At 43.1% G+C, this 27,612-nt stretch overlaps 1 protein-coding gene across 1 annotated transcript in view; it reads right to left on the bottom strand.

Moving 5' to 3' along the window:
- Positions 1 to 27,612, bottom strand: part of LOC137323446 (contactin-associated protein-like 5) — a 630,151-nt gene that overhangs the window by 418,796 nt on the left and 183,743 nt on the right. The window contains exon 8 of the mRNA XM_067986920.1: positions 11,814 to 11,961. Coding sequence (XP_067843021.1) covers positions 11,814 to 11,961 — 148 coding nt within the window. The remainder of the gene's footprint in view (positions 1 to 11,813; positions 11,962 to 27,612) is intronic.

The raw sequence follows: 27,612 nt of genomic DNA, 5'->3' as shown, positions 1-27,612 counted from the left end.
CACACCAAAATCTGTACGAGCCCAGGCTTGCTAGGGTTATGGTAGTGTAGTGGTTATGTTACTTGACTAACAATCTAGAGGCCTAGACTGATAATCCCATTCAACCTATGAGTTCAAATCCCACCAAAGTAGTTTAAGAATTTAGATTCAGTATTTTTTTAATATAAAAAGCTGGTATCATGACCATGTAGCTGTCAAATTGTGGTAAAAACCCAACTGGTTCACTATTGTCCTTTGAGGAAGGAAACCTGCCGTCCTTATCCGGTCTGGCCTATATGTGACTCCAGTCCCACACCAGCGTGGTTGACTCATAACTGCCCTCTAAAGTGGCCCAGTAAATTGTATCAAATTGCTACCAGTGGTTCAAGAAGAAGGTCCCACCACCACTTTTTCAGGGCAACTAGGGATGCGCAATAAATGCTGGCCTTGCCAGTGACATCCGCATCTCGAGGGTTAATTCAAACAAAATTGCTCAGCTGAATTCTAGAAAAAAAGAGTTGGAATCTCCTTCCCATCCATCACATTCCCTTCCCCTTCAAGCACCATATTTGGTTTAGTTGGTACATGTCTTGCCCAGCAATGAGAAGATAATGGGTTCAAGCCCCACACTAGGATTTGAGTCCAATATCTAGGCTGAGATTTCAGTAGAATGATGGGGGAGAGATGTATATCCTTTATTTCAAATAAGATGCTAGCAACCAGCACTTTTTAAAAGTTGTGATTGGAAGTTGAAGGTAAGCTAGTATCATAGTTGGTACGGCATAGGAGCAGGCCATTCAGCCCATCATGCCTATGCTGGCTCTTTGAAAGAGCTATCCAAATAGTCCCATTCCCCTGCTTTTTCCCCATAGCCCTGTAAATTTTTTCCCTTCAAACATTTATCCAATTCCCTTTTGAAAGTTACTTTTGGATCTGCTTCCACCACCCTTTCAGGGAGTGCATTCCAGATCATTACAACTCGATGTGTAAGGAAATGTTTCCTCATGTTGTCTCTGGCTCTTTTGCCGATCACCTTACGTCTGTGTCCTCGGGTTACCGACCCTTCTGCCACTGGAAACAATTTCTCCTAATTTACTCAGTCAAAGCCGTTCATGATTTTGAACACCTCTATCAAATCTCCCCTTAACCTTCTCTGTTCTAAGGAGAACAACCCCAGCTTCTCCAGTCTCTCCACATAACTGAAGTCCCTCATCCCTGGCACCCTCTCTAAGGCTTTGACATCCTTCCTAAAGTGTGGTGCCTAGAATTGAACACAATATGCCAGCTGAGGCCTAACCAGTGTTTCATAAAAGTTTAGCATAACTTCTTTATTTTGTACTTTATGCCTCTATTAATAAAGCCCAGGATCCCATTTGCTTTAACAACCTTCTCAACTTGTCCTGCCACCTTCAAAGATTTGTGTACGTGCACCCCCAGGTCTCTCTGTTCCTGCACCCCCTTTAAACTTGTAACATTTAGTTTATATTGCCTCTCCTCATTCTTCCTACCAAAATGTATCACTTCACACTTATCTGCGTTAAATATAATCTGCCATTTCACCAGTCTGTCTATATCCTCCTGAAGACTGTTACTATCCTCCACATTGTTTACTACATTTTTGAGTTTCGTGTCATCTGCAAACTTTGAAATTATACCCTCTATACCCAAGTCCCGGTCATTAGTGTACATCAAAAAGAGCAGTGGTTCTAATACTGACCCCTGGGGAACACCACTGTATACTTCCCTCCAGTCTGAAAAACAACCGATCGCCACTACTCTCTGCTTTCTGACCCTTAGCCAATTTTGTATCCACACTGCCACTCTCCCTTTAATCCCATGGGCTTTAATTTTGCTAACAAGTCTATTATGTGGTATTTTATCAAATGCCTTTTGGAAGTCCATATACGCAACATCAACTGCACTATCCTCATCAACCCTCTTCGTTACTTCATCAAAGAGCTCAATCATGTTAGTCAAACACAATTTTCCTTCAGCATATCCATGCTGACTTACATTTATTACCCCACACAAAGTGTTCTGGAACATAGGGACACGAGTAGGCCATTTAGCCTCTTTAGCCTATTCCGCCATTCAATGAGATCATGATTGACCTGTGACCTAACTCCATATCCCCACCGTAGCCCCATACCCCTTAATACTTTTGGTTAACAAAAATCTATCATTCTCCGATTTAAAATTAACAATTGAGCCAGCATCAAATGCGGTTTGCAGAAGAGAGTTCCAAACTTCTACCACCCTGTAGAAGTGTAGAAGTGTTCCCTAACTTCACTCCTGAAAGTCCTGGTTCAAATTTTTAGGTTATGTCCCTTAGTCCTTGATTCCCCAACCAGCGGAAATAGTTTCTCTCTATCTACCCTATCAGTTCCCTTTAATATCTTGTAAACTTCGATCAAATAACCCCTTAATCTTCTAAATTCCAGGGAATACAACCCTAGTTCCCACATGGCACAAGATCTGAATGCGACGGGCCCCAGCTGTCCTGCCATATTAGCTAACAGTAATTTAAACTGTTTGTTTAGCTTTAAGGCACTTTACTGTTTATCTGACACTAAAACACTAACCACTAAAACATTAACCAACCACTAAAAAACACTAACCACTAAAATTGTTTAAACAACTGAGCAGGCATGTAATTTATCATGCCCAGTTCTTTCTTGCATTTTGGCCCTGCAGTTTAAACAGAGAGAATTGAAACCACACACATATTTGCTACTTGGAATGAGTCCAAGTCGAGCTGATTCTGCAGCGAAAGGGTGGAGTAGATCTTAACTTTGAACAATGGTGTAAAACGGGTGACCGCAGCCTGTTTTACATCTCTCCCGATGTGGAAATAAAAAAAATCGGAAGAAATGTAAAAGCGGCTGCCGACTCGCTGAGCCCTGTTGCTCAAAGTCAAGAACAGCCCCAATAAATCCAATGATCACTCATTCCCATTGGGGAGCCATGTTCAATGGGATTATGAGTCCGAGGATCAGGAATACATTGTTGTAGCACTATCTCCTCCACCCGGTCTCACAGGGAGCAGGGGAACACCAAACGTACCCTTAATCAGAATCAGGACATCATGGCCAAGCTCATTTTCGTACTGCACTCTGAAGGTCGGATGAAATATTTTAATCTGCACCAGCTGCGGCAAGGATCAAGGGGCTAAAAATGTGCCGCTGTTTTAGCAGGCTCCCGACAGAACTGTGGCAGGAGTCCGCCGGCAGCAAACACGGCCGGGATTCGGATTAACTGGGTCCTAGCCTCGCACGGACATTTCCTGCTTGGCCTTGTGTATGTGTGTGCGTTGGGGGGGGCAAAGCCTCTGTGAAAGCTCCTGTGAATCTTGGGATGTTTTTACTACGTTAAAGGCCCTATATAAATGCAAGTTGTTGTTGTTGTAAACTATTCTGTGGGAAAATAAGAACCGGCTAATATCTTACCTAGGATTACTCTTGTGTAAGTTGTAGACAATTCAATGTAGACAAATGTGAGGTCATCTACTTTGGATCAAAAAAGGATAGAACAGGGTACTTTCTAAATGGTAAAAAGTTAAAAACAGTGGATGTCCAAAGGGACTTAGGGGTTCAGGTACATAGATCATTGAAGTGTCATGAACAGGTGCAGAAAATAATCAAGAAGGCAAATGGAATGCTGGAATTTATATCTAGAGGACTGGAGTACAAGGGGGCAGAAGTTATGCTGCAGCTATACAAAACCCTGGTTAGACCGCACCTGGAATACTGTGAGCAGTTCTGGGCACCGCACCTTCGGAAGGACATATTGGCCTTGGAGGGAGTGCAGCGTAGGTTTACTAGAATGATACCTGGACTTCAAGGGTTAAGTTACGAGGAGAGATTACACAAATTGGGGTTGTATTCTCTAGAGTTTAGAAGGTTAAAGGGTGATCTGATCGAAGTTTATAAGATATTAAGGGGAACAGATAGGGTAGGTAGAAATAAACTATTTCTGCTGGTTGGGGATTTTAGGAGTAGGGGGCACAGTCTAAAAATTAGAGCCAGACCTTTCAGGAGTGAGATTAGAAACATTTCTACACCCAAAGGGTGGTAGAAGATTGGAACTCTCTTCCGCAAACGGCAATTGATACTAGCTCAATTGATAAATTTAAATCTGAGATAGATAGCTTTTTGGCAACCAAAGGTATTAAGGGATATGGGCCAAAGGCAGGGATATGGAGCAAGATCACAGATCAGCCATGATCTTATCAAATGGCGGAGCAGGCATGAGGGGCTGAATGGCCTACTCCTGTTCCTATGTTCCTATGTTCCTAGACATGATCTCGGTCCTCTCTGATTCATCTAAGTGAAATAATTTGTCAGCTGTGGCTCAGTGGCAGCACTCCCGTCTCTGAGTTAAAATACCTGGGGCCTGAAATCCGGGCCTGCGACTGGGTTTTGCAAGAACCCAATTAAATTAAAAATCAACCCCAGCGCTTCATCATGTTCTCAGAGCATCTCAACCAATAGATTACTTTTGAAGAGTAGTTGGTAGGTAACCATAGCAACCAGTTTAAGGTCCCACAAACAGTACGTGAACAAATAGTCAGGTAATCCGGCAGTGCTGGCTGAGGGAGGAATATTGGCCTGGATACTGCCATAGGATCTTCTACACCTGCCTCAGCAGGCAAATGGGGGCCTCTTATTAACATTTTATCCTGCACTGAAGCGTCAGCTTAGATAATGAGCTCAAGTCTGTTGTTGGGTTTGAACCCACAATCGTCTGGCACAGAGGCGAGTGCTATCGACTGAGCCAAGTTGTGTGTGACAGAGGAGACGAGTGTCCACGCAGTCTGTTTTTGGAGTTGTTGATTAAGGAGAGAATGTTGCACAGGGATCTTTAAAAATCCCACCTGGACTGTCAGAACCGGCAGACGGGACCCGCGGGTGAAGTGTCTCATTCGAAGGACGACACCTCCGACATTGCAACACTTCCTCAGCCCCGGTTTGGAGTGTCAGCCTAGATTATGAATGGAAAATTTGCACCGATCTAACTTTCACGAAGACATTTCCAAAATGTGCTTTTAAAAAAAAAGAATAATTTACTTAAATCTGCATTGAATGGTGATTTTATTCTGACCGAGATTTTCAAGTAAATCATTAGAATTACATCGTTCTTTTATTTTACAAAACATTCAGCTGGGAAGGACCTGGATTGCTCTGGGTTCTACTCCTCTCTGCCATTCAATAATGGCATTCTTCCTATTACCCAGCTCTGCCAAACCATGAAACAGAACGACAATCCAATGCGTAAGTAGTATTGATCAGTAGATTGGTGCGCAGCCCAACCCAAATCACTGCCTGCGGCTTATCACATCAACTAACGAGTCTGAGAAGGCTCAGGCTGTCAAACTGAGTTGTTTCAAAGGCTTTCAGTTCTTCTCTATCCACCCCTCCACCTCCCCACACCCCGCACCAATGCGTTAATTTTCTTCCATTTACTCCCTCTTCTCGTGGTGCTGTAGTGTCAGCAGCTCTCCAGTACAGCAGCCAGGTCCCCGCTCTTTAATGCGCAAGCCTGGGTGGTGAGTGTTGGCCAGCTATTCGACAGCAGGGGGCATCGTAGCCGAGCCCGATCCCACTCTTGCACAATCCCCCGTGCTTCCCAGCAGGAGGCGCTGTGAAGCGATCGGGAGTGTAACACCCCGCCCCCCCCGCCCCCCCCCGCCCCAGCTTGAATTTTCTGCCATACCCTCTTCAGGTCAGGTGTACGGGGAGAAAATTGGAGAAGGGGATTCGGGGCTGGGGGTGGGGGGGAGAAACAAACAAAATTAAGCAACAAAATACATGGGACAGAATGCACTGGAGTGTCAGCTGAGATTTTGTGCTCAAGCCTCTGGAGTGGGATTTGAACCAGCAACCATTCCAACTTCAGAGATAAAAGTATGACTGACTCAGCCACAGCTGAATCAATTGTACCCTCCTGTTCACACAATCACCCAAAGTCAAAATTACCCCCAGTGAGTCGTCAATCTTCAGGAGCGGAAGAAGAAAATAATTATAGAAAGTTACGGCACAGAAGGAGGCCATTTGGCCCATCATGTCCATGCCAGCTGAAAAAGATCTATCCAGCCTAATCCCACTTTCCAGCATTGGTCCGTAGCTCTGTAGGTTACGACACTTCAAGTGCACATCCAAGTACTTCTTTTTAAGTGTGTTGAGGGTTTCTGCCTCTACCACCCTTTCAGGCAGTGAGTTTCAGACCCCCACCACATTCTGGATGAAAAAATTTCTCCTCAGCTCCCCTCTAATCCTTCTCCAATTACTTCAAATCTATGCCCCATGGTCACTGACTCCTCTGCTAGGGGAAATAGGTCTTCACTATCCACTCTGTCTAGTCGCGTCATAATTTTATATACCTCAATTAAATCTCCCCTCAACCTCCTCTGTTCCAAGGAAAACAATCCCAGCCTATCCGATCTTTTCTCATAGCTAAAATTCTCCAGCCTTGGCAACATCCTCGTAAATCTCCTCTGTACCCTCTCTAGTGCAATCACATCTTTCCTGTAATGTGGTGACCAGAACTGTACGCAGTACTCAAGCTGTGGCCTAACCAATGTTTTATACAGTTCTAGCATAACCTTCCTGCTCCTATAGTCTATGGTTTGGCTAATAAAGGGAAGTATCCCGTACGCCTTTTTAACCACCTTATTTACCTGTCCTGCTACCTTCAGGGATCTGTGGACATGCACTCCAATGTCCCTTTGTTCCTCTACACCTCTCAGTATCCTTCCATTTATTGTGTACTCCCTTGCCTTGTTAGCCCTCCCCAATGCTATACCACACACTTCTCCAGATTGAGTTCCATTTGCCACTTTTCTGCCCACTTGACCAGTCCATTGATATCTCCCTGCAGTCTACAGCTTTCCTCCTCACTATCAACCACACGGCCAATTTTTGTATCATCTGCAAACTTCTTGATCAAGCCCCCCACATTCAAGTCCAAATCATTAATATATACCACAAAAAGCAAGGGACCTAGTACTGAGCCTTGTGGGAGGAAAGGGAGGAAAATATAAAAACAGCAGCACATCGAATGAGAGTGCTCAGCCAAGAGAGAATCCCTTCACCTCTGAGTGATGGACGAATATTAATGTCAGTGGTGTGTTTTCCCACTACCCTAATTCACTGTTCATCTGCTTGTAAAACTTTTCTTTATCTACCCGACACTAACGTAAGACAAGCCCTGAGCTCTGATGCAGGCATTCAAGGCCGCTTTGAAAGACAAATCTAAACGCCATCTCTGATTGCTCCTCTATCTTGCTTCACAGTATTGAATGCATTCCTTTTGAAGTTCCTGTCAGACACCATCAAATGAAACAGCATTTCAATGGATCTTATTCAATTTTCATTCCAGTGGCATAACATCATTCCAATTATTTATGATTTATCCTTTTGTTGTGCATGCATTATTTTTTTTCTTTTTGCTAACATGCCTGAGGTCTTTGGTTTCTAGACACTGCTAAAAATGCAGAACGGCTTACAATCAAAACTGCACTCAGAATTTGATTGCCCAAGTGCCACTTATACCCTTTAATGTCCGTACATTCGTGAAATGCAAGTGCATGTTTGCATTTGACATTAGGGAACCTAAACTGTCAATTAAAGAGATTTAAACTTGGAAATAACACTGTGCGAGATTACATTGAGAATTGCACAGAGTCTACAGCACAGAAACAGGCCATTCAGCCGAAGTGGTCTATGCTCCACACGAGCCTCCTCCCACCCCTCTTCATCTAACCCTATCAGGATATCCTTCTATTCCTTTCTCCCTCATGTGTTTATCTAGCTTCCCCTTAAATGCATCTGTGCTATTCACCTCAACTACTCCATGTGGTAGTGAGTTCCACATTCTTACCACTCTTTGGGTTAAGAAGTTTCTCCTGAATTCCCTTATTGGATTTATTAGTGACTATCCTATATTGATGACCTCTAGTTTTGGACTCCCCCACAAGTGGAAACATCTTCTCTATGTCTACCTTATCAAACCCTTTTATTATCTTAAAGACCTCTGTCAGGTCACCCCTCAGCGTTCTCCTTTCTAGAGAAAAGAGCCCCAGCCTGTTCAGCCTTTCCTGACAAGTTTATCCTTTCAGTTCTGGCATCATTCTTGTGAATCTTTTGTAGGAAGCTTCGTGCAGTGTATCAAGTTTTTAAAAAGTTATTTTTTCTTAGGACATGAGTGATTCAGCCAAGGCCGGGCATTTATTGCCCAGCCCTAGTTGCCATGAGAAGGTGCTTGGTGAGCATACTCCTCGAACTGCTCTTGTTATGATGCTCCCACAATGGTATTCTGCCTCGATTTCTTCTTCAGTTCACAAGGTATTAAGAGTCAACCACATCATGTGGGACTGGAATCACGAGTAGGCCATACCAGGTATGGGTGGCAGGCTTCCTTCCCTGAAGGTCATTAAAGAACCAGTTGAGTTTTTACGACAATCTAAAAGCTTTCATGGTTTTTTTCGGTGCGAGCCCACAAAATACCAGATTTATTGAATTTAATTCACAAGTTGCTATGGTGGGAATTGAACCCACAACCTCTGGATTGCTAATCCAGTACGATAAACACTGTGGGGGGGGGGCAGGGTAGTCTTGGATTTATAAAGTCATTATGGTGCGGAAGATAGTACCATGAAATTGGTGCTTTTTGTTCCCTTCTGCATCTGAACAATGGGAGCAATGGGATCCAATTTCTCCCTCCATGATCTTGCACATCATCTAAGAGTTTTCACGTAACTCAGTGCTCCCACCCTGTGATTGGCTTATCTGTCAATTTACTCCCTCGCTCCCTTCATTTTTTTTCTAACCTTTCGTGCTTACTGTGTCAGCCGTGGCTCAGTGGGTAGCACTCTTACCTCTGAGTCAGAAAGTTGTGGGTTTAAGTACCACTCCAGAGACTTGAGCACAAAATCCAGTCAGTACTGAGGGACTGCTACACTTTTAGTGGTGCCATCTTTCAGATGAGACATTAAACTGAGGCTCCATCAACCCTCACTATTTTGAAGAAACCATGATGTGGAGATGCCGGTGATGGACTGGGGTGGACAAATGTAAGGAATCTTACAACACCAGGTTATAGTCCAACAGTTTTATTTGAAAATCACAAGCTCCGAAAGCTTGTGATTTTCAAATAAAACTGTTGGACTATAACCTGGTGTTGTAAGATTCCTTACATATTTTGAAGAAAAGCAGGGGAGTGCTCCCTGATGTCCTAGCCGATATTTATCCCTCAACCAACATCAATAAAACAGGTGATCTGGTCAGTATCTCATTGCTGTTTGTGGGACATTGCTGTGTGCAAATTGGCTGCTGCATTTCCTACATTACAACAGTGAGTACCCTTCAAAAAGTACTTCATTGGTTGAAAATTGGTTTGGGATATCCTGAGGTCATGAAAGGCGCTGTATAAATGCAAGTCTTACTTTCTTTTATGAAAATATCTGTTCATCTTTCAGTCGTCAGTTTGGATGAAGAGCTACACACCCAGAGCGTCACAATCTGTCTTTTTTCGACACAGATGCTGACTGACTGACCGACCTGCTGTGAACTTCCAACATTTGCAGATTTTATTTCACAATTCCGGCATTTGCAGTCATTTTTTTTTGCAAACGACAAAGTGCTTTACTAACAAAAACAGAAAACGCTGGAAACACTCAGCAGGTCAGGCAGCATCTACGGGGAGAGAAACAGAGTTCACGTTTCAGGTCGATGACCTTTCATCAGAACTGGAAAGTGTTAAGAGATGAACTGCAAATACAGAGCCAGGGCAAGGGGGAGGAGGGGGAGAGGAAAGAATAAAGGTCTCTGATAGGCTGGAGTGCAGGATTGATTAAATGACAAAAGTGATGATAGTGCAAGGCAAAAGGAGGTGTAGAATGAGACATGTATAGAAACAAATGACGGGTCCAGAGGAGGTGTAAATGGCTACAGGAGGACAGCAGAGAGGGAGGGAAGCATGGAAAATCTGATAAAGAGAAGGATCCCAGGGCCTGGGAGTGTGGTAGAAGAAAGGCAAATGTAAGGAATCTTACAACAACAGGTTATAGTCCAACAGCTTTATTCGAAAATCACAAGCTTTCGGAGATTATCTCCTTCGTCAGGTGAGTGAGTGAATGAGAGGTTCTCAAATCGTATATCTTATATTAGGCTGGGACACGATCACACCAATCAAAGGTGTCGTTGGTGTTCAGACAGGTTAGCCACGGAAAACAGTACGTCCCAGTATACTGAATACACAATGGGTCAAATTACACAGACAGAGAGAGAAAGAGACCCGAAAGGCAGAGAGAGAGAGAGAGAATGTCCAGTTGTATTAAAAACAGATAACTAACAAATTGTCGAGCAGAAATTGATAGCCAAGTTCCGCACCCATGAGGACAACCTCAACCGGGATATTGGGTTCTTGTGACGCTACACGTAACCCCACCAGCAAGGGGGGAGAAAAAAGTTATCTGTTTTTAATACAACTGGACATTCTCTCTCTCTCTCTCTGCCTTTCGGGTCTCTTTCTCTCTTTGTCTGTGTAATTTGACCCATTGTGTATTCAGTATACTGGGACGTACTGTTTTCCGTGGCTAACCTGTCTGAACACCAATGACACCTTTGATTGGTGTGATCGTGTTCCAGCCTAATATAAGATATGCGATTTGAGAACCTCTCATTCACTCACTCACCTGACGAAGGAGATAATCTCCGAAAGCTTGTGATTTTCAAATAAAACTGTTGGACTATAACCTGGTGTTGTAAGATTCCTTACATTTGTCCACCCCAGTCCATCACCGGCATCTCCACATCAGAAGAAAGGCAGGTAGAGCCCCAGGGGTGCGGACTGCCCCACTCTACTTTTCTTTTTGACGAGACTGCGCATGATTACATAACACTTTTCAGCTCCAGTCAAAATTGGACCATCCTCCAGTCAGAACTTTTAGTGAAAAAGTACGTATAAGAAAGTGGGCAAAATAACTTTCTGCTTGTGTCTATTTCTTTGTTTTTGCTTAAAATTAGCAAATGGAAGAACAAGTAGCCCTCAAGTCACTTGGATCATTATCTCACGACGCCCAGGAGAGATTATCCCAAATCCTTTGCGTTTCATAACCTTGGCACTTGAAGCAAGACTGATAAGGGGGATTAGTTGATTTTCCTGCGACCTTCATTGAAGAACATACTTGATTCCGTTTGCGATGATATAAACAACTGTCTTTCTATTACCTTTTAATACGATTGTTCCCGAGACCATTTTTATCAGATGCTCGTAATATAACAGGAAACAGCTTTGGGGGTAACCGCAAAGCAATAGAGGGAAAATCCTTTCACCGGGCAAGAGTTAATCTTAGGAGCAGGAGTAGGCCATTCAACCCCTTGAGCCTGTTCTGCCATTCAATTAGATCATGACTAATCTGTATCTTAATTCCATCTACCCACCTTGGTTCTATAGCCCTTGAAACCGTTGCCTAACAAAAATCTATCAATCTCAGTTTTGAAATTTTCAATTGAACAGCTTTTTTTGTAGTGGGGGGGGCGCATAGAAAGAGTCCATATTTCCGCTGCCCTTTGTGTGAAGAAGTGCTTCCTGTCACCACCCCTGAACGGCCTAGCTCTAATTTTAAGTTTATGCCCCCTTGTTCTGGACTCCCCCCACCAGAGGAAATAGTTTTGCTCTATCTAGCCTGTCAATTCCTTTAATCATCTTGAACACCTCAATGATATCACCCCTTAATCTTCTATACTCAAGGGAATACAAGCCTAGGCTATGAACTGATGTTGAAGGACCTGCTGTCAATACACGCCCATTTGATTTTCGAAGCTGACACTTACTGTAAGAGCAGCCGTAGACTTCAACCCGCATCCCAATTCTTCCATTGGGATTCCAATCAAGAGGAACAAAGCGAAGGAATCTGGCTTTGATGGAGTGCTGCAACTTGTGGTGCACAACAGTGTCTGCATTGGAGTTTCCAACAAAGGCCTACAATGGGAAGGAAGGAAAGAAACAAAGGATTGAGGCGGAGTAATAATAACGCTATTAATGATCACCCACCCGTAACCACCAGCTGGAGCGGGTCTGAGAATCGCACTGTTAGCAATCGATCATCTTTACCGAGCACGATCAAGAGAGAAAATTTTTAAACAGCCTTTATCGCTTGAGAATTAATGGTGATATCCTGTGTACGGGTTGGGTGATAAATCGCAAACTATTTAGAATTTGGACCGAAATGGCTGGGCTGTAGTTACACCTTAAAATTAGAAAAAAATATAATGTTTTATTCTGTTCATTCTTGAAGCAATTATTCCTTTAGAATTAATACCAGGGCTCTGAGGCTTAAATTAGGAGGACAAGTTGCATAAACTTGGCTTGTAGTCCCTTGTGTTCAGAGGATTGAGTGGTGATCCAATTGAGGTGTTTAAAACGATAAAAGGATTCAACAGTGTAGATACAGAGATGCTATTTCCTCTGGTGGAGGAGTCTAGAACAAGGGAGAGTCTTAAAATTAAAGCTAGGCCATTCAGGAGTGAAATCAGGAAGCACTTTTTCACAAAAAGGGTAGTGGAAATCTGAAATTCAGTCCTCCAAAAGGCTGTGGATGCAAGGTCAATCGACATTTTTAAGGCTGAGATCGACAGATTTTTATTGGGTAAGGGTATCAATGGGCTCGATGGACTGAATGGCCGCCTTCCATGCTATAACCTTTCTATGATTCTATGGTACATGGATATGGATCAAAGGCAGTTAAATGTGGTTGAGGTACAGATCAGCCACAATCTAACTAAATGGCGCAATCGGCTTGAGGGGCTGAATGGCCTACTCCTGTGTTTACGTTCCTATGTTCCTAATTTTGGATCTCTCCCTGCTCGTTCAATAACAACAGCAACAACAACTTAAATTAGATTACACCTTTAATGTAGAAAAGCGTCCCAAGGTGCTTCACAGAAACGTAATCGGATAAAAATGGGCGTCAAGCCAAAGAAGGAGATCTTAGGAGTGGTGTCTAAAAACTTGGTCAAAGAAGTGAGGTTCAAGAAAGATTTTAAAGGAGGAGAGGGAAGTGGAGAGATGGAGAGGTTTAGGGAGAGAATTCCAGAGCTTCGGGCCTAGAAGGTTGAAGTTACCTCTGATTATGTGCCTTTAGCTAACGTTTTAATTATTCCCACACTCTCTAATTAAGCAGAATATTTTCTCCTTACTCATGCATTTCTTTAATTAGATCGATCTATAAAGCTCAACATAGGAATCACTTCATCCAACTCTCCAGAGACATCAGGAGGACTCTCCTCCAATAAGGTATTCAGTATTTCTACACTTAGGTTTAATTGTATGAAAAATCTGAGCTTGAGTTAAAGCCTCTATGTAACACCTTTCCTTTGCAATAAATTGGCCAGATATACTTCGGATTCTGCACAGACGCAACATGGTTTTTGTGTCAGTAAATTAAATCCATTAGTTGGTACTCTTAAAAAAAATAAAATCTTTGCCTAATTACTTACAGTTGCTAACAAGAATTTGTAGCTACGAGTTTGCTACGAGTTTAAGAACATGCTATCAGAATCCTGGTGTACATTCATCATCGCCAGGACACCTGGATTCTGCATGTGTCCCAGGACCAACACAGACAACTTTTAACAAATCTCAGCCTTGCTCCTTCCTATCTCTATAACCTCCACCAGCACGACAAAGCTCTCTGTTTTACGACACTGGCCTCTTGCGAATCCCCCCTTCCCTTAGCTCCACAATTGGCCGCCGTGCCTTCAGCCGTCTCGGCCTCACACGATGGAATTCCCTCTCTAAGTCCCTACACCTGGTTGGGGATTCTAGGAGTAGGGGGCACAGTCTAAAAATTAGAGCCAGACCTTTCAGGAGCGAGATTAGAAAACATTTCTACACACAAAGGGTGGTAGAAGTTTGGAACTCTCTTCCGCAAACAGCAATTGATACTAGCTCAATTGCTAAATTCAAATCTGAGATAGATAGCTTTTTGGCAACCAAAGGTATTAAGGGATATGGGGCAAAGGCGGGTATATGGAGTTAGATCACAGATCAGCCATGATCTTATCAAATGGCGGAGCAGGCACGAGGGGCTGAATGGCCTACTCCTGTTCCTATGTTCCTACACCTGCCCACCTCCCTCTCCTTCTTTAAGACCCTCCTTAAAACCTATTTCTTTGATCAAGCTTTTGGCCACAACTTAGCATGGCGTCCATTTTTGTCTGATTATGTCTCTGTGAAGCATCTTGGGACATTTTTCTACGTTCAAGGCGCTATATAAATGCAAGTTGTTGCTGTTGTTGACATAATAAATAGGAACATAAGAAATAGGAGCAAGAGTAGGCCATACAGACCCTCAAGCCTGCTGTTGACTGTCCAAACACAGTTGGAGTTCGGATCCAGCAGCTGTCTACTATATAACTTACGCTAAGCCAGTTTTGCAGGGGAAATGTCCTATTTTTTGCTTTTGTGGTAAAAATATCAAATAAAGAACGTGAAGTGATTTAATTAAGGCAGCAAACAGTGGAAATCTGCTCCCCCCGCCATAGAGTTTTTAAGGCAGGTTTCGGGGCTTATTAAAAAGGAGCTATGAAATCCATAGGGAACTACATTGAAAGGAAAATACTCACTCTGAGATATTTTTATTCAGCTAATGTACTTGCTTACAAGCTATAACTTTAATGACTCCTTTGACAATAACCATTTCCTTCACAACGCACTCAAGAGCAGATCTTACGGCGAGGTCAGGCAGAGAGTCCTCACAGAGTCCATCCACTGCTGAACATTATTCAATGTTCACTTGATCTCATTCCAGATGAAGTTTAAAAGAAAAGTCTCAAAGGCGCCCCGATGACGCATAAATAAATTGTCCAGTTTTTAATGAAAGGGTTACCCCTGAAATACTTATCGTAGAATCATACAGCACAGAAGGCGGCCATTCGGCCCACTGTGCCTGTGCTGGCTCTTTGAAAGAGCTATCCAATTAGTCCCACTCCCCTGCTCTTTCCCCATAACCCTGCAAATATTTTCTTTTTCAAGTATACATCCAATTCTCTTTTGAATCTGATCCACCACTCTTTCAGGCAGTGCATCTGTCCTTCCTTCTTCAGACATGGACTGATTAGTTCCAGCATTTTCTGTTTTCCTGTCAGATCAGCACGTTTCAAAGCCTTTTTTGCTATAATCTCTCATTCAGGGCATTACCTTAAAATTAGAGCGTTCAAGGGTGATGTCAGGAAGTACTTTTTCATAGAAAGGGTGGTGCAAATCTGGAACTCTCTTCCCCCAAGCAGCTGTTGAGTCTGGGGGTCAATTGAAAATTTCAAAACTGATAGAGATTTTTGTTAGGCAAGGGTATTAAGGGAAATGGAACCAAGGCAGGTAAATGGAGTTAGGATACAGATCAGCCATGACTTAATTGGATGGTGGAACAGGCTTGAGGGGCTGAATGGCCTACTCCTGTTACTATTTTCCAATGTTCAGGAGGGATTCTGGTAACATTAACAATAAAAACAACAACTTGCATTTATGCAGCGCCTTTAACATAGTAAAACATCCCAAGGTGATTCACAGGATCGATTATCAAACAAAATTTGACACCGAGCCACATAAGGAGATATTAGGACAGGTGTCCAAAAGCTTGGTCATAGAGGTAGGTTTTAAGGAGCATCTTAAAGGAGGAGAGAGAGGTGGAGATGCAGAGGTTTAGGGAGGGAATTCCAAAGTTTAGGGCCGAGACAGCTGAAGGCACAGCCGCCAATGGTGGAGCGATGAAAATCGGGGATGCGGAAGAGGCCAGAATTGGAGGAGTGCTGCGATCTCGGAGGTTTGTAGGGCTGGAAGAGGTTACAGAGATAGAGAGGGGCGAGGCCATGGAGGGATTTAAAAACAAGGACGCTGAAATGACGGACAGCCCAGGCAGCTGTTGCAGAGTGGTCTGCTGGGCAAGGGGCACCAACAAAACCCCCCTCTATTTCGAACTTAAGCGGCAGCATTGCTGTTTGACCAGTGTCTTACAAGACACTTTGATTCATTTAGCAATAACGTGCAAGTACTATAATCAAATACTCGATTACATCACCATGACAACTTGTGCACTAATGGAGAATAAACTGCAAAAGTCTAAAATTAAGTAAAGGAATTATCACGAAAGCACTTAGGGGAAGCACGCACACTGCCGCATGCTGAGGTGAAAAGGTTTTAAAGTAACTGTCAAGTAGATACTTTGTGCCTCTGGCTGATCCATTCTGGGGATTGCGGAATGCTCACCAAACCTTACGTGGAATTTACAGCACAGAAACAGGCCTTTCGGCCCAACTGGTCCATGCCGGTCTTTATGCTTCACACGAGCTCCTCCCACCATACTTCATCTAACCTTACCAACATATCCTTCCATTCCTTCCTCCCTCATATATTTATCCAACTAGCTTCCCCTTAAATGCATCTATGCTATTCGCCTCAACTACTCCTTGTGGTAGCGAGTTCCACATTCTCACCGCTCTCTGGGTAAAGAAGTTTCTCCTGAATTCCCTATTGGATTTATTAGTGACGATCTTATATTTAGGAAACTGGGAGCAACTGAGCTATAATTCCTGTGTGTGCTATCTTAAACACATGGGTTAATAATTTCATTAAAATAGTGCATATGAATACATTAACCAGTGCACTACAAATAGTGCACAGTGGAGTTTCAACTCCGTGACCCTTACCAATTATTTTGGTCTTCGGGGTGACTTGAATGTGGAAAGTGAGAGCTAAAGAACTTCAGCCTCTTGGCACTTGTTCATATAGGCTTATTCCACACCAGGCAAAAATCAAAAGGTTTATTACACATGTCCGTCTACAGGAAAGATAAGGTGCTACCCGTAACTTCGGCCCAGAATCTTAAACCACTCTTAAAGCCAGATGCAAGGAATTGAAAGTCTCCCTGGACCAGTCATTTCTCAGCTCATGCACTGTGATACTGAAATAATTACTAATATTACAGTGATAAAGCTATTAAAATCTCAGCAGTAGCCTTATACTGTAATATAATCTCTAAACTACTAATTTGAACACTTATATGTCCTTATTAGAGCTTTTCCTTCACAGAATTAATTAATACCTTAATCAGGCAAAACTTGTATTGCTCACAAATTTGAGCAACACATTTAGTTCAATAATCAGTACACTTCTCCCATTTCAATTACATTCTCTTGAAAATTATACATTTCTGACCATTTTTTCACCTCTTTGGCCGTTCCGGGCAGATGCCTAAAACAGGCCTTCGGCCCTGTGAACATGTTAATGAGGGACTTAACGTGTGTCGAAAGAGCCCTTTTAAAAATTATTTCCCAATGAGCAGGTCAGGCCACCATGGAAAGGTAAGTTTAAAACAATTGTTTTATAAAAAAAAAACCTTGCTGGGGAGCCAGAGTGCTCCTCCCTCAATTCATTTTACCTGAGAGGGCAGGCCAGGCCTCAGTTTAACGTCTCATCCGATAGACGGCACCTCTGACTGTGCAGCACTCCAAGAGTCACCCTCAATTTTGTGCTCAAGTCTCTGGAGTGGGACTAGAACTCACAACCTTCTAACATCAGAGGAGAGAGCATTACCCACTGGCCCACAGCTGACACTGTGGTTACATACATTTTTCTCTTGTTAAATTAGAAGTCAGTCCCTCTGAAGGCAAATCCATGAATTCTTCATCATTCAGGGAGCTGCACACCATGAGAAACCAGAATAGGTGTATGAAAGAAAATAACACAAAGGGAATAAAGGGCGGTAGATGGAAAATTCCACGAGTACAGAAGCTATGAACATAGAGCCTGGCAGATGAATCTCATAAAGCCCTTGTACAAAACACACACACACACACACACACACACAACACTTTACTTCAAGCCTAATGGCTTTCTCAATGGCTGAACAAATATTTATAACCAAGGCCACAGTTCTGCAGAATTGGCTAACATCTTCTCGTGAGTAAAATGTGCGCGCACACATCCTAAGTCAAAGAAAATGACAGACAATTTTGCAGAATCAGGCCCCACATTTGCCAGCCATCAGTAAATTTGTATTCAAGGACTAAAGGCCTGTTTTCACAGGAGTTGCGTGTAAATTCAAGCCGTCTCCAGGTGCAATGTTTCATTTCAGGTAAGTGCCTACATCCGGATGGAATCTATTGAATGTGACCTCTATCCATCCTTACCAGTGTAGTAAGATGTCACCTGTGGCTCAGTTGGTAGCACTCTCGCTGCTGAGTCAGAAGATTGCGGGGTATCTACCGTGACATTCTGCTGTTAATATGTGTAATGTAAAACTCAGTTATTTTTTAAAAATGTGTCAAACTAATCGCTCACAAAAATTGAATGGTTAGTTTCAGCGCGGTATCATATTATTCTGCAAAATGACCCCAAATTTCCTGGCCAGAATCGGCGCAAAAACACCCATGGGCCTGGAGTTCCTTGTTATCTTCGGCACTTATGCCATTATTGCACTGAAAAGATGCAGGAAATTTCTGTTTTAGCATATTTGGGTATGTTTATGCCGTTATTGTGCTAAATGAAAAGTTGCCCGGTCTTTTTAACAGTGCAATTCTTACAGCCGACAAAGGCCCTCATGGCTCACTTGCATAGTTGCACTGCTCAAGTACACGGATGTTTCCTGCGTTTATGCCATTCCTGCAAGGCAGCATTTATTGCACACCCCTTGTCGCCCTGAGGGCAGGAAGCAGCTACCACATAGAATGGGACTGGGGTCACATGTAGGCCACACCAGGTAGGGATGGCAGATCCCAGTTGGGTTTTTATGACAATCCAGCAGCTTTCATGGTCAATATTTCCAGTTCCAACCCACAAATGGCTATACTTGTTGAATTCAATTTCCTAATTTACCATGAATGGGATTGTGAACTCACAACCACTGCGTTATTAAATCAAGCACATAACCACTACACCACCATACCTAATCTGGACAAATAGAGGAAGAATTTGTTACAGGGCCATGGTATGTCACAACTCCGCCCCTTTTCCCACCATTCAAAATTTCCGGCGGAGTTAGACCTGATTGTACACAGGTTTATTATGCTGACATGCAAATGAGGAAAGTATATGTTCTTAACATCATGCGTTGCTAAGGACCTCAAGGGGGGGATTTAAAATTTATTTGACTGGCTTCAGAATTGCAAACTCGGGCGTAAAGTGGCCATGTACGCCACTCGCTTAATGCTTAAAATTGAAGTGTAGTCCCTATTGTAATGTAGGAAACATGACAGCGTAATCGAATGAAGCCTTTACCGCTGCTTCATTCGATTACGCTGCTATCTGGATGGAAATTGAAGGGATTCGCAAAATTTCACATGTTCCCCCCACCCCGAAGATTTATTGGAGTTATTAAAGAAACCCTGGTGTGACTGTTTTAAAAAATCCAAGGTCTCTCAAAATGGCTGCAGTCAGACACATGGCCGAGGACCGGCAGATTTGAAATTGCATTCTCAACAACTCGGCAGGCTTCGTGTTTCAGACAGGTTTCTTTAAGCAATGCAGCTGCATTCTAGCCCTGAGGCAAGCTATCAACATGGCCGGCCAACACATCAAAATTCGAGCAGGAAGTGATCGCAGGACAAAAGGTGAACCATCAAGGTACATTCGGAACAATGGTAAAGCAGTTAGCGAACAGATCGATACAGGAACCGGCCATTAATGTAAATGGGCCAGAGATGGGGTCCTTTGTCTTACGTTTTGTGCTTAAATCAAACAATGAAGCAAGCTGATAAGGTATGAAAAAAAACCTGTTACCAAGAGGGTATAACTGGGGCTGCCCAGTATCTCTCTCTCTCTTCTCTCTTCGCCTCTTGGCCCTGTCCTGTCTGTCTGCTAGCACCTAAGAAGGAAGCCATTCAGTAAACCTCGCAACCACATGTCGACGGCAACAGCAGGCACAGAGGCCAGGCCTTTTCATCTGTTTTCACCGGTGAGCATTAATTTTCTGGCCGCCACAAGACAACCTAGCATAAGTGTAAGGTTGGGGGTTAAGGGATATTGCTAAACTTGTGATTTTAGAATTTTCCCTCGATATGTCCGTTTCTTCCAACCCGTTAAGCATAAGACTGTATTACATCCATAGCGATTTCTTTTTATCTTCTGTATTATACTGTTTACTTTGTAGTTTTAGTTTTCTTATTAATAAACATTGGTTTTCCTTGTACCAATCCACTGGTCTGTTTGTCTGTCTTTGTTACCACTCGATAAGTCCTCAGCTCAGAATCAGGAAGGGGTAAGCGATTCGCAACCGCACTGCGGGCAGGGCAGCTCAGGAAAACATAACTGGCTGACCTATTATAAGCCCGAGAAACAGTAAAAAGAGAAACCCCTTACAAAATCCTACAGAAAGTCCAGGTTGAAAATTGCATTACTATCTCACATTCAGATCTGTGAATTAGTTATTCTTTTCCATTAGGCCCAAATTTTTAAAAGAACACAATAACACTGAAAAACCAGTTTAAAATCTGAATAAATCAGAGTTTTCCCCCCAAAAGAGAATGTAAGGAGGTCTATGATAATATGCCATTGACCGTGGGTTTAATTTGATAGCCATGCAGTTCTCATTTTGAGTGCTTCAACAGGTTGCTAATAACTACAACATGTAACCAGAGATGATAGACAGATGATCAGTAAAATATTTATTTGAATTCCACCAGCTTTCAGTTACAGCTGATTTCGGGTGCAACAGAATGATGGCCTGGTGTCACAGTTTCAGCTGCCCTCTGACATCCAGTCAGTTTCTGTCAGGACATAATGGTGATTAATGCAAGAGGATAAAATGCAAGGTTGCAAATGGAGCAAAACTGCCCTATCCGGACGGAGCTTCACGAGTGGGGAGCACGGGTTTGAAGAATCCAAGCTGCAGGGTTATCTCTGACTGTGGCAAGGCTTAGCGTCTCGAGTTCATGCCCGCTCAATCTGCCCTGCAATTTTTATGAAAAGTACCTCGTGTCTTAGGGTCGGCCATTGTGCAAGATAATGGGAGTAGGGTGGCCTACCCTCCAGGATCAGTCGGAGGTGCCGTTTTTCGGATGAGACGTTAAATCGAGGCCCCGTTTGCCCTGGCCAATATTTATCCCTCAACCAACATCACTAAAAACAGATTATCTGGTTATTATTACATTGCTGTGTGTGGGAGCTTGCTGTGAGCAAATTGTCTGTCATGTTTCCTACATTACAATAGGGACTACACTTCAAAAGTGCTTCATTGGCTGTAAACCGCTTCGGGATGTCCTGAGGTTGTGAATGAAAATGTAAGTTCTTCTTCCTCTGTTACAGCTAATGCATCGGGTTGCATAATCAGAACTGTACAAAGATACTGGGAGATAAGAAAATATTCATCAGAAAGGAAAAATGTACTCAATAATTTCAACACACTGGGTTATATCTGCATCTACACGGTCATGCCAGTGAGAAAATTGGCATGGCAGTAAAACAAGTTTCCTTGGCATTGGCCACTCAGGGCTTTTGTCCGCCCTCTATTACAGGAAGGGTCTGAAACCCCCCCCTACCCCACCCCATAGCCCCTCCTCCCACTGGTACAAAGGAAATGACTAAGTCAGTGATGAACTGTATCGCCATTTTAAATGTTATTGGTGCCGGCGATTGATTTGCTGCAGTACGTTACATTATTAAAACAACTCTACCACCTACAAACAGTCTAAATCAGTGAAAGAAATATAAAATTTCACTTATCACCATGACAAAGTGATTAATTCGGCTTAGCTCTAAATTAACACGAGCCTCATTGGGCGGGTGTCGGCATTTAGCTTTGATCAATGCGTATCTGAAACTGAATCTAAATTAAACCAAATCTTGTCCTCAGGATTTAAGGCTCTTGTTATTGATTGCAATGTACATATATCATTAACAGGACCATTGCTTTGTGGCGATTAAATGGAGCAGATTTTCCTCCATAGAACTTGGATTCAAAGCGTCGCATTAAAGGTGGAAACCACATCGGAAAGTCGGGCAGGGGGATCACAGATCCATAACGCGACCTACTCAATTCATAGAATCATAGAAAGTTACGGCACAGAAGGAGGTCATTCGGCCCATCGTGTCCGTGCAAGCCGAAAAAGAGCTATCCAGCTTAATCCCACTTTCCAGCACTTGGTCGGCAGCCCTGTAGGTTACGGCACTTCAATTGCACATCCAAGTACTTTTTAAATTTAGAGGGTTTCTGCCTTTACAACCCTTTCAGGCAGTGAGTTTCAGACCCCACCACCCTCTGGGTGAAAAAATTCTCCTCAGCTCTCCTCTAATCCTTCTACCAGAGGGATCTGGGTGTCCTAGTACATGAATCACAAAAAGTTAGTATGCAGGTACAGCAAGTGATTAGGAAGGCAAATGGAGTGTTGTCATTTATTGCAAGGGGAATGGAATATAAAAGTAGAGATGTTTTGCTACAGTTGTACAGGGCATTGGGGAGACCACATCTAGAATACTGTGTGCAGTTTTAGTCTCCTTATTTAAGAAAGGACTTAATTGCTTTGGAAGCGGTTCAGAGAAGGTTCACTCGATTGATTCCTGGGATGAGGGGGTTATCTTATGAGGAAAGGTTGGACGAGTTGGGCCTGTATACATTGGAGTTTAGAAGAATGAGAGGTGATCTTATTGAAACATATAACAACCTGAGGGGACTAGAAGGGGTAGATGCTGAGGGGATGTTTTCCCTTGTGGGAGAGACTAGAACTTGGAGCCACAGTTTAAGAACAAGGGGTCTCCCATTTAAACATAGAAACCGAGAAAATAGGAGCAGGAGTAGGCCATTTGGCCCTTCGAGCCTGCTCCGCCATTCAATATGATCATGGTTGATCCTCTATCTCAGAAGTTTCCACCTTTAAGAATGAGATGAGGAGAATTTTTTTTCTCTCAGAGGGTCATGAGTCTGTGGAACTCCCTTCCCCAGAGAGCGGTGGAGGCAGGGTCATTGAATATTTTTAAGGCTGAGTTAGATAGATTCCTGATTAACAAGGGAGTCAAAGGTTATAGTAGGTAGACGGGAAAGTAGGTTTGATGTCACAATCAGATCAGCCATGATCTTATCAAATGGCAGAGCAGGCTCGAGGGGCCAAATGACCTGCTCCTGCTCTTAATTCGTATGTTCGGACCAATTACTTTAAATCTATGCCCCCTGATCACTGGCCCCTCTGTTAAGGGAAATAGGTCCTCCCAACCACTCTATCTGGTCCCGTCATAATTTTCTACACCTCAATTAAATCTCCCCTCAGCCTCCTTTTTTCCCAAAGAAAACAACCCCAGCCTATCCAATCTTTTCTCATAGTTAAAATTCTCCAGCCCTGGCAACATCCTCATAAATCTCCTCTGTACCCTCTCTGGTGCAATCACATCTTTCCTGTAATGTGGTGATCAGAACTGTATGCAGTACACAAGATGTTTTATACAATGTTTTATACAGTTCTAGCATAACCTTCCTGCTCTTATACTCAAGGCCTCGGTTAATAAAGGAAAATATCCAGTATGCCTTTTTAACCACCTTATCTAACTGTCCTGCTACCTTCAGGGATCTGTGGACATGCACTCCGAGGTCCCTTTGTTCCTCTACACCTCTCAGTATCCTCCCATTTATTGTGTACTCCCTCACCATGTTTGCCCTTCCCAAATGTATTATTCCACACTTCTCTGGATTGAATTCCTTTTGTTACTTTTCTGCCCACCTGACCAGTCCATTGATATCTTCCTGCAGTCTACAGCTTTCCTCCTCTCTATCAACAACACAGCCAATTTTTGTATTATCTGCAAACTTCTTGATCAAGCCCCTCACATTCAAGTCCAAATCTTTAATATATACCACAAAAAACATGGGACCTAGTACTGAGCCTTGCAGGACCCCACTGGAAACAGCCTTTCAGTCGCAAAAACACCCGTCAACCATTACCCTTTGCTTCCTGCCACTCAGCCAATTTTGGATTCAACTAGCCACTTTCCCTTGGATCCCATGGGCTTTTACTTTTTTGACCAGTCTGCCATCTGGAACCTTGTCAAAAGCCTTGCTAAAATCCATGTACACTACATCAAACACATTACCCTCATCGACCCTCCTTGTTACCTCCTCAAAAAATTCAATCAAGTTAGTCAGACACGACCTTCCCTTAACAAATCCATGCTGACTGTCCTTGATAAACCTGTGCCTTTCTAAATGACGATTTATGCTGTCCCTCAGAATCAATTCCAATAATTTGCCCACCACCGAGGTTAGACTGACTGGCCTATAATTACTCAGTCTATCTCTTTCTCCCTTTTTAAACAACGGTACAACATTAGCAATCCTCCAATCCTCCGGCACCACCCCGGTAGCCAGGGAGGATTGGAAAATGATGATCAGAGCATCCGCTATTTCCTCCCTTGCTTCTCTTAGCAGCCTGGGATACATGTCATCCGGGCCTGGCGATTTATCTACTTTCAAAGATGCAAAACCCCTTTATACTTCCTCTCTCACTCAGTGCATTTCAAAAAACGGCTGGAAAATCAAGCAAACTGCATTACAAAAGTGTCTGATCCTCTGCCCCGATAACGAGGAGAATCGAGTCCCAATAAGTCAAATTTCATTTTTTTCAAAAACAGTGATTTCTGTATTTTTACCAGCATTTCAGGAATCAGGCTGGGGGCTCTTTTCTCTAGGCTGAGGGGTGACTTAATAAAGGTCTTTAAAATTATGAAGGGGTTTCATAGGGTCGATGTAGAGAAAATGTTTCCGCTTGTGGGGCAACAGTAGCAGATGCTTTTCTAAGGTGGTCGAGGTGCATTTTTGGCTTCATTCTGCATCTAACCGTATAACTTACCTGAGACCGTTTGATGCTGACACTGGGTGCGTGGAATTGGAAAGTGTTCAACTTCCCAGCTTTAACAAACCTCATCTTGACCAATATTTTTTTAAAAATTAACAACCAAAGGAAGCGTTGCAGGTATATCTCGTTTCAATTCCAATATGCTTTCGTAAAAGTTTCAGTTTGGTTCAGTTGATAGCATTTTTATCTGAGTTAGAAGATTATGGGTTCAAGCCTCACTCCAGACTTAAACACATAGCAGTAGAATTTCCACAGGCTTGTCCCGATCTCCGGCCTTAACCTTGGAGAAATGTCATAAATGGCTGTTTATGCCACTTCTCCGAGGTCTCTGTCAAAGTTACAGCAGGAGATCAGGAGGAAACCCACGGAAACTCCAGGAGATAATCTAGGCTGACAGTGCAGAACTGAGGGAGTGCTACATTGTCAGAAGTGCGGTCCTTCAAATAAGACATGAAACTAAGCCTGCTGTTCTAGTACCATTCGAAGATGATTAACTGGTCATTTATCTCATTTGTTGTGGCAAAATTGGCTGCCATGTCTGCCCACATAACAACAGTGACTACACTTCAAAAGCAATTCATCGTTTATGCTTTGCAATGTCCCAAGGATGACATGACGTGCTAAATAAATGCTAATTTATTCTGTCTTCTTTCTAAAACATTTGGTGGTGTTTGTATTGATCAATTGAGGTACATGGGGAATGAAAAATACTGCTACTTTCTTTCCCAAATGAGTTAGCATCAACCACGGGCAAATCAAGTGAGGCACACCTCAGATGTTATTTAAAGCTCCCTCTAGACCACTTCAACAACATCCCTTTACGTCAGCCTTACAACAACACCCTTTACAGTGTCGCGTTCATCCATATCAGCTATTCCGATCATCCCTTTGAGCCAGTTTGTCCATCAATAGATTTATTTACCAACTTTCTTCTCTACTGGTGTGCGTATAAGAGATGTGTGTGAACTCTGCACATGATTTTCCAATCATTTAAATGAATGTTTGAAACACTGGGGTTGATTTTAATCGTCACCGTCTCAGCTGTGATCTGGCAGAGCGGATCACCCGCCCATTATACAGCCTGCCCGATTTTCATTTGGTTGATCTCCATAGAATGAAAATTAGGCGGGTTCTATATAGGGTGGGTCGAACCGCTCCGTCAGACTGCAGCCTGGGCGTAGAAAATGAAAAGCTACCCTATTGTGCGCAGGGCCGCGGAAGAATTTCCAATATGCGTTTCAGCCGAGTGAGGCCGCCTGCCAGGAGTCAGAATATTACCCTTCACGGGTTAACAGGGACTGAATTTGGCCGTGAAGCGCTTGGGGGTGTCCTGAGGTCATGAAAGGCGCTTTAGGAATGCAAGTTCTTTATTGAATTTAAGGGGAATTCTCATTCCGCAGCCTCACAGCCACTGGCAGGCGATAAGACAGAGACTACCTGAACTCATTTTATTAGAAGCATTAATTGATTTCTGAGACAAGAACCCTTCATCCCACCAGTCTGGCTGGATTAAAACCCGGGCACCAGAGATGAAAAAGCAGTCTGACTTTAACAAAGATTTTTTTTTTCCTCTCTCCTTGGAAAATAATCAGCATTCTTATTTAATTTAATAGCTTTCATCCCTGTTATGCTCTGTAAATAAATGAACAATGTGGGCTGTGGACATAGGCACAAATTGAATGTATCTCCCTGAATCTTAACTTGCCGTGGGGCAGGTAACACATCCAGCAGTAGGCCGTCCCTCTGTGCTGTGGGAAAATTGCATTAAAGATCGCCATGGTTACACAGCCAGGCCTGCATCAATCCACAGGTTTTTGTTGTTTGATTCATCCCCAAATTGGATGTGGGAGCAGGAAGGCAGAAGAAAAACTTAAATAACATGCAAGGTGGCGGGGGGGGTTTGGGGGGAGGGGGGAAGGTGGGAGTAGTATAGAGTACACTCACTAGAAAAGTCGTAGTAAAACTTAAGTTCGAATTTTTAAAAATGGACAGTAAAGTTTGAAATGACAGTAGCAGGAAAAAGGGACAAAAAGCGAGCACAGGTAAAGTGTTTAATGTTTCATTTTTAATTAATGAAAAGAAAGACTTGCGTCTTTCATGACCTCAGGATGTCCCAAAACGCTTTACAGCCAATGAAGTACTTTTGAAGTGTAGTCACTGTTGTAATGTAGGAAATGTGACAGACAATTTGTCCACAGCAAGGTCCCAGAAACAGCAATGAAAAAAATTGCATAGAAACAAGCCATTCAGCCCAACAGATCCATGTGTCCTCCTCACAACTTCATTTAACCCTATCAGCGTATCCTTCTATTCCTTTCTTTATCTAGCTTCCCCTTAAATGCATCTATGCTAGTCGCCTCAACTATTCCTTGTCGTAGTGAGTGCCACATTCCAACCACTCTCTGGGTAAAGAAGTTTCTCCTGAATTCCCTATTGGATTTATTAGTGACTATCTTATATTTATGGCACCTAGTTCTGGTCTTCCCCACAAGTGAAAACACCTTCTCCACATCTACCCTATCAAACCCTTTTGTAATCTTAAAGACCTCTACCAAGTCACCCCTCAGCCTGTTCAATCTTTGCTGATAGGTATAGCCTCTCAGTTATAATGATCATGTAATTTGTTTTTAGTGATGTTAGTTGGGGGATAAATATTGGCCAGGACATTAGGGAGAACTCCCTGCTCTTCTTTGAATAGTGCCAGTGGGGTCCTTAACTTGCACCTTAGAGGGCAGACAGAGGCCTCGGTTTAACATTTCAGCTGAAAGACAGCACCTCTGACAGTGCAGCACTCCCTCAG

This window comes from Heptranchias perlo, chromosome 7 (genome assembly GCF_035084215.1).
Source record: "Heptranchias perlo isolate sHepPer1 chromosome 7, sHepPer1.hap1, whole genome shotgun sequence".
Taxonomy (NCBI): domain Eukaryota; kingdom Metazoa; phylum Chordata; class Chondrichthyes; order Hexanchiformes; family Hexanchidae; genus Heptranchias; species Heptranchias perlo.
Note: the sequence above shows the minus strand (reverse complement) of the source record. Positions and strands in the feature narration are given on the sequence as shown.